Here is a 7,398-nt window from a genome sequence, read left to right as displayed (position 1 = left end):
AAGAAAAGTCAAGCTTACAATATATACAATATATATATATATATATATATATATATAATACGCTTGGCATGCATATATTGCTGGCCATGAATTATTTAATATTTATGGGCGACGTGCGTCGTACGTAGGATTTCAAACAGCCATGCATAGTAGGATTCCTGCATGAGCTTTTTATTCAAACAGTCACAGCACAGCCTTCTCTTGTATCAGAGTAGAACGAACCGCAGCAGGCAGCAGCCACTTTTTATTCTTCTTTTTTTTTCTTCAAATCATTTTCTTTGGTATTCTAAAAATGGCATCCTATATATTACAAGGATACATCTAGAACATCCACATATATACTCCGATCCTCCTGAAATAACGGATTCTCTGTCTTCCATATCTCGGTTGGATGTGGACCGCGTGTCGACAACCGTACCGAGGCTTGACATTTTGGCATGCGCAATTCTAACCATTTGTCTTGAATTCGCCCCTCCCGAAAAATGCTACTCTGGCCAGTGGTTGTGAACTTGTGATATAAACAGTGGCCTGATAACACACATAGGAAGTACAAGTACTATATCCAAATAAAGATTGAGTTACACGGCATTGAGCGAACAATGTACCACCTCAATCCATAAATGTAACTATGGCTGTGTTTAGTTCTCAAAAAAGTTTGCGCAGTACCTGTCACATCGAATTGTTGGACACATGCATGGAGCATGAAATGCAGTTGAAAAAAATAACTAATTATATAGTCTAACTGATTCCTACGAGATGAATCTAATGATGCTAATTAAACCATAATTGGATATTAATTGTAAAATAACAACGAAATGTGCTATAGTAGCCAAACCCAAACTTTTTCACCAACTAAACACCCCTAAGTTGTATTCTTCTTTGAAAAGTCAAGTTTCTTAATAATGAGTCAAACTATATAAGTATGTGTTTAGTGTGCAAGAGTTATCAAGGAATTTAAAACCAATATCTTAGATTTTTACTCAAATTTTGAGCTTACTAATAAGCAATTTATAAGAGATAAAAGTATAGAAATGGAGCATCACCTTTTAGGTTATGGAGACAAGGGCACAAGTAGCCATCCAGACACGTCAAATTCGTCAATTAAAGGGGAAAAGCTGGAATTCTGTATATTCAATGCCTATGGACCACGTGATGGAAACCTGCGGTCTTGTTCTTGCTCACGTACGGGCACACGGTACGTATGCATATACAAATGGAGTATGCTGACTTTTCTAAATCTACTTTTCAGAAAAAAAACCTTTTCTAAATCCGGCAACGGTCGCGCCCATTGGCTCTTCTTAGCCATACAAAGTTACAAACATGTTTCTTTGAACCTCGGATTCTCTCCATCCATCCTGGAGTGCAAGAGTGTCAGTTGTTGCATGCACTTGTTACGTTGTTGGTTATACGCTGTTTTATATAGAAACCCTTCAACATCCGGCAGTAATCCAGTAACGTATCTTCCTGTGTTCACTTTTCATGTCTAAATCACGAAAACAATGAGGTCCTTACCGTAAATCACATATGAGACAACTTCAGGGACTGCGACCTGCGAGTGCAACTGCAACCAACCACCTCCCTCCATCTATATCCTATCGATTTCTTTTCCCTTGCCTGCAACCAATCAGTTAATCAGAGCTATACCTTTTTTAGCAATAGCCGTGGACGAAAGAAGTGACACTGCAGCTGCCCAGTGCGTGTGTGTGCAACAATGCAATTAATAATGGATGAGCTCGTCTCCTCCACGCCCCCCTTCTTCTCCACCGCCGACCACCACCTCCTGCGGGACCTCGAGCTCGAGCTCCTGTTCTGCAATGGCCTGGACCAATGGATGGTGGCCGACGAGCCCCTGGACCTGGATGGCGCCACATGGGGCGACGACGGCTCGGGCGGCTCGGCGTCGGCGGGCAACAACGACGACCTGTCCGTCGAGCCGCCGCCGCCGGCCGCGCCGAAGAGGCGGCGCGGCCGGAAGCCCAGGCCCCGGGCCAACGGCCCGCCCATCAGCCACGTGGAGGCGGAGCGGCAGCGGCGGGACAAGCTGAACCGCCGCTTCTGCGAGCTCCGGGCCGCCGTGCCCACGGTGTCCCGGATGGACAAGGCGTCCCTCCTCGCCGACGCCGCCACCTACATCGCCGAGCTCCGCGACCGCGTCGAGCAGCTCGAGGCCGAGGCCAAGCAGGCCTCCGCTGCCACCACGGTGGCGGCCGCCACCACCCCCTTGCTCGGCCTCGGCCTCGAGGAGAAGCTGGAGGTGCGGGTGGTGGCGCGGGACGCGGCGGCGCTGCGCCTGACGTCCGCGGCGCGCCACGCCCCCGCGTGCCTGATGGACGCGCTCCAGTCGCTGGACCTGCCCGTGCAGCACGCGTGCGTGACCCGCCTGGGCGGCGTCACCGTGCAGGACGCCGTCGTCGACGTGCCCGCCGGGCTGCGGGACGAGCGCGGCCTCCACGCCGCGCTGCTGCACAAGCTCCAGCGGAGCGTCTAGCTATTACTATTAGCTCCATCTGCCATCGCCGGAAGGTTTGAGCTCAGCTACTCCGATCCGTCGCAGAGAATCAAACGAGCACACACTGCACACCTCGTGTTTCGCGGCCGGCCGGCTTGGAAATACACGAATTGCTTTTGAGTAGCGTGAAGTGTTTTTGCAAATCCTCAGCATATACATGCATGCATATGACTCATCAATACTATAGTATTATATTATACTATGATGTTTCCAAAAAAATATACTATACTTTGTTTTTGGCTATTATTGAAGCAAAATATGAATTCCACTAGTCTTAATTTGATTTTGTTTCCATATTGGGGGAGGATCTAAATTTGAAAAGAGAATCACAATGTTATACATGTTGTGACTAGCTGCGGCTGGTGCTGATTTGTTATGAGAGAAAAATACCGTTGGCTGGCTAGCTAGTGGTTGGTTGCTGATGCTGATTTGGTGTAGGAGAAAAACACTGCTGGCTGGTTGACTGACAAACCAGTCGAACACATTTTATATTAGAATTATTGCTTTAATTATCCATCTGAACAAAAGTAGTATTATATTATGCCGGTTAAACTTTGGTAATAGTGTTGGGTTTCCCTTTATTTTCTTGTGGAAACGATACGACGACAGATTTCTGGTTTCCTACTGCGAGAGTGAATGTATATTATTGTAATAATAACAAATAATTTACATCAGTGTGGTTCCTTTCAGGAAATTAGATGGATAATGACCATGCGTGGATAATACTGTAGGCCATATAGAGCTAGCAAACTTCTCCCAGTTAAAATGGCTTCCCAAAAGCCCTCTCAGCTAGCTACACATTTACTTATAACCAGCCACCATTATTCTTGTCAATTATGTATAAGCTAGTCTCGATGAATTAATTCGACTTTGCATTAGCTGGTTGGTTAAAACCTTCAACCACATTAGCCTTGTTTGAGAGGTTAACTTAAAAGCAAATTTCGGAGTTGCATCTTGCAACAACCCCCATCCCTTTCACCTCCAATGCCCAAATTAGCATGATTCCTCCCGGCCCTCTGCCACAAGCCCACAACGTATTACCACACCCACAACCAAACTCTGCCGCGTTTTAAGCAATAATAATCTTTTAGAGGGATCATGTGACTCGACAGTGCTGTTCCATGCATGGTGATGTAAACCATCCCTTGTGCAGCCCTGCCCGGATGTATGCCATCTATCCTTCATTGACCTCAAAGCCACCACCACTTCGTATATATCTCTCGTTCCCAATGGAGTAAAGCCAAAGAGCAATGCCTCTCGCATTGGCAAGAGATGCATGACAGCCCTCGTCAAACTTGTTCAGCATGCAACGCGTGTAGGTGCCTAATTATGCTCTTACAATATCAATATGGATCCCTAATAAACTTATTGCATCACGTGAGGTCCAAGTCACTATATATAATCAACAAGTACAGTAATTACTTGTGCGACACTCTACTCCAGATAGATAGGGTTTCACGCAAATTAAACTAGTCGCGCATAGGGGTGGTAAAGGGCCCAACATTTTGAACTAGAAAATCTAAGGATCGGATCCTAAAAGGACCGGGCTCTAAACATATGTATTTTTGAACTAAAAATTTTAAGGGTTTTATTGGACTGTGAAGAGACCATTAGGGCCATGGCCCATTACCACCCCTAGTCGCGCATGGCTGCCACACACACCACCGTGTCCCACAAATAAAGACAATATAAGTTGCAGTATTTACGGTGATATTAACTTCTAAAACTAATTTGTTATATTTCACTGGAAATAAAATATGAGCCGGCTACAACTACAAGCAAGGTGCCGGTAGCAAGATATAAAATAGGCTATAGTACTAGTTGGAAACCAGTTTTGATCCCGGTTCTCCAACCGGTAATAGAGAACCGAGACAGAAAGTCTCGATCTAGGACACTTGTTATTTTACACTGTGCCTAAAACCTCCTTTGGCACCCATTGGAAGAAAAAGAATGAGAAATTCCGTCGAACGGGAGGGAATTGCTGTCATTTTTTTTCTTGAGAGAGAGAGAGGAAGGAATTCGTGTCAGGTTGGCATGCTAGCTGGGTAGCACCGGGACTGTGAGGCCGTGACTCTGTAGCAGTAGTGACCAGTGAGTGCCTTTGCAGTAGCACTAGAAAGGAATTCAGCAAGTCGATCTCCACTAGGGCCCAGCCCACATCAAACATGTCGCACAGCCCTGCAATCATTCGTTCTCACTGCTCAACAGCCCAAGCAATTGTGCCTGAATCCAGCTTTTTTATTTTTATATTTTTTTAAAACATTTTTTACAGAAATATATTTTCGGTTTCACATTTTACAGTTTTATACCTCTACCACCCGGCTGGGAGCTATATTTAAATAAATATAATTTTTTTGTGCGGAGGCCCCTGGCGGGAGCCTGCCGCCCCCCTGCCGGGCGGGCGGGCTGCCTGCCGCCCAGCCCGCCCGCCCAGCATGGGGGCGGCAGGCTCCCCCCAAATATAAAAGTCAAACTGCACCACCTCCAGCACAAAGTTCTGTTAACTGGGATGACGACCTAGATGACTTCATGCCCCCCCGAACTATGGCCTCCAAGAAATGACATGATGTGTATCATATGGTGTTATGATGTTGATCGGTCTAGATTGTGAAGTAAATTGTGACGAGGTTCAAGGTTCACAATCTTATATTTTTTGCTATACTTATATGTTCATCTATCTTTAATTGCAATACTTATATGTTTGCTATGTTTGATTGCAATGATTATATTTTTTTGTGAACCTTAAACCTCGTCACAATTTACTTCACAATCTAGACCGATCAACACCATAACACCATATGATACACATCATGTCATTTCTTGGAGGCCATAGTTCGGGGGGGGGGGCATGAAGTCATTTAGGTCGTCATCCAGAACTTGGTGCTGAAGGTGGTGCAGTTTGACTTTTATATTTGGGGGGAAACCTACCGCCCCTCCACGCAGTTTGACTTTTATATTGGGGGGAGCCTGCCGCCCCTCCACCGGGCGGCAGGTGCCGCCGCCCGGCAGGGGGGCGGCAGGCTCCCGCCAGGGGTCTCCGCGCAAAAAAAATTTATATTTATTTACATGTAGGTCCCTGCCGCCCTCCTGCCGGGCGGTAGGCCCCCTGCCGCCCCCCTGCCGTGCGGTAGGGGCATAAAACTGTAAAATGTGAAACCGAAAATATATTTCTGTAAAAAACGTTTTTAAAAAATATAAAAATAAAAAAGCCGCCCTGAATCCATTTACACGGTCTCTTAGTGGTCCATATACCATCGGCCCATAGTCTTGGAAACGGCAAAGAATTTTGCAGGCCCAGCTAATGAGCCTCTTATGTCGGTTTCTCTTTTCTCCAAATCAAAGGTGCTTATAAAGTCACGTTGTGCTTATGTTCGTCGTTCATGGTATAGGGTGATTGTATTTTTTTACGAGGAAAAAAAACTTTTCATTAACTTATCAGCTCAGCATTATAGTTGGCCACCAAATCCTCAGCACAAACTAGGAGAGCTGTTCCATGCAAGGTCGGAGGCCGGAGGACACATACAGCCCAATGCAGCTGAAGCATGAGCAACCTTGTTACAGAATCTCGGCGCAAAGGCCCCAGAATTAGAAATAAAATTCTCCCAACTGAAGTTCTTCAACTCAAAGATGTTGCCTCCCACCATGGACATCCTATACGAATTATCCTTCATTTTTTTGAGATTACAAGCTCTTTTCACGGGATTTGAGTGTAACGGCTAGTTTAGGGTATTGTGCTGAGGTTGTATTTTCACGGGATTTTTTTTGAGAGGTTGCTGAGCACCTTGGGGACTTGGTGTCCTTGTGTGAGAGTGCTTGAGAGCCCTCTATTCACTCTAACTTGATAGTAATCATCCGATCGAGTGAGAGAGCGATTCTAATGCGATTGCTTTGAGAGATTGCATCGAGTGGCACTAGGTGATCGTGTTGCAAGCCGATGTGCTTGTTACTCTTAGAGGTTGCCACCTCCTAGACGGCTTGGTGGCAAGAGGCTTCGTTGAAGCCCGCAAGAAGATTGTGCGGTGCTCCGGAGAAGAGATTGTGAGGGGTATTGTGCTCACCCCGCGGGAGCCGCGAAGAGCAACTCTAGTTGAGCGAGACGTGAAGAGCAACAAGTGGTCCGACCGGATTATGTGCTAGAGCTCGGTGTGAACACTCCACGTGGGAGAGTGTGACTTGAGAATCACCACTAGCAAGAGGATCGGCGGCAACCTTGGAGCTTGTCTCAACAGGGATTAGCTTGGTGGCAACCAAGTGAACCTCGGGATAAAAATCACCGTGTCAACGTGTTCATCTCTTCTCGGTGGTTTGCATTCTCTAAATCACAAGTCTTGTATTTACATTCATATATACCTTGTGCTTGTGTAGGTGCTCTCTAGTGATTAGTTAGCTTGTGTAGCTTGCTAATCATCTTCTTGCTTGTGTAGCTAGAAGTAGAGATTCTAGTGTAACTAGTTAGCTTGTGTAGCTTAATTAGTTGCTCTTGCTTAGATTGTGTAGCTAAGCAAATTGAGCTTTTGGGTTTGGATTGTGTATCCTTGTCCTTGAGCATCTAGTGAGCTTATGTTTGGCTTTGTGCTTTTACTCATTAGAATTGTGTAGGAGCTCCCCCGGTTTGTGAAGTACTAGTGCTTAGGCTTGTGTGGTTTGACATTAGAATTGTTAGGAGAGCTCTTGCTAGCTTGGCACTCTATTTGCTTTGTGTAGGATATTTTTGGAGGTGCCTTAGAGTTATAGTTAGAGGGGTGAAGTCTTGGCTAAGCGAATAGTTTCAATTCCGCATAAGTTTCGGTTAGCCGGCATAATTAGTTTTAGAAAGGACTATTCACCCCATCTCTAGTCCGCCATCTCGACCCTGCAAGTGGTATCAAAGCCGAGGTCTCTCATTTGTG

At 45.8% G+C, this 7,398-nt stretch overlaps 1 protein-coding gene across 1 annotated transcript; it reads left to right on the top strand.

Annotated features, from left to right (window-relative positions):
• The first annotated feature begins 1,699 nt into the window (after nt 1-1,699).
• Nucleotides 1,700-2,687, top strand: LOC120679836 (transcription factor bHLH14-like). The gene has a single exon (XM_039961499.1). The coding sequence runs from the start codon at nt 1,712-1,714 to the stop codon at nt 2,486-2,488; it is 777 nt and encodes a 258-aa protein (XP_039817433.1). The 5' UTR covers nt 1,700-1,711; the 3' UTR covers nt 2,489-2,687.
• Nucleotides 2,688-7,398: the final 4,711 nt, after the last annotated feature.

The sequence above is a fragment of the Panicum virgatum genome, chromosome 6N (genome assembly GCF_016808335.1).
Source record: "Panicum virgatum strain AP13 chromosome 6N, P.virgatum_v5, whole genome shotgun sequence".
Classification (NCBI taxonomy): Eukaryota; Viridiplantae; Streptophyta; class Magnoliopsida; order Poales; family Poaceae; genus Panicum; species Panicum virgatum.
Note: the sequence above shows the minus strand (reverse complement) of the source record. Positions and strands in the feature narration are given on the sequence as shown.

Bases quoted from the DNA above. Each gene is read 5' to 3' on its own strand.
- LOC120679836 (XM_039961499.1), top strand. From the start codon at position 1,712: ATGCAATTAATAATGGATGAGCTCGTCTCCTCCACGCCCCCCTTCTTC.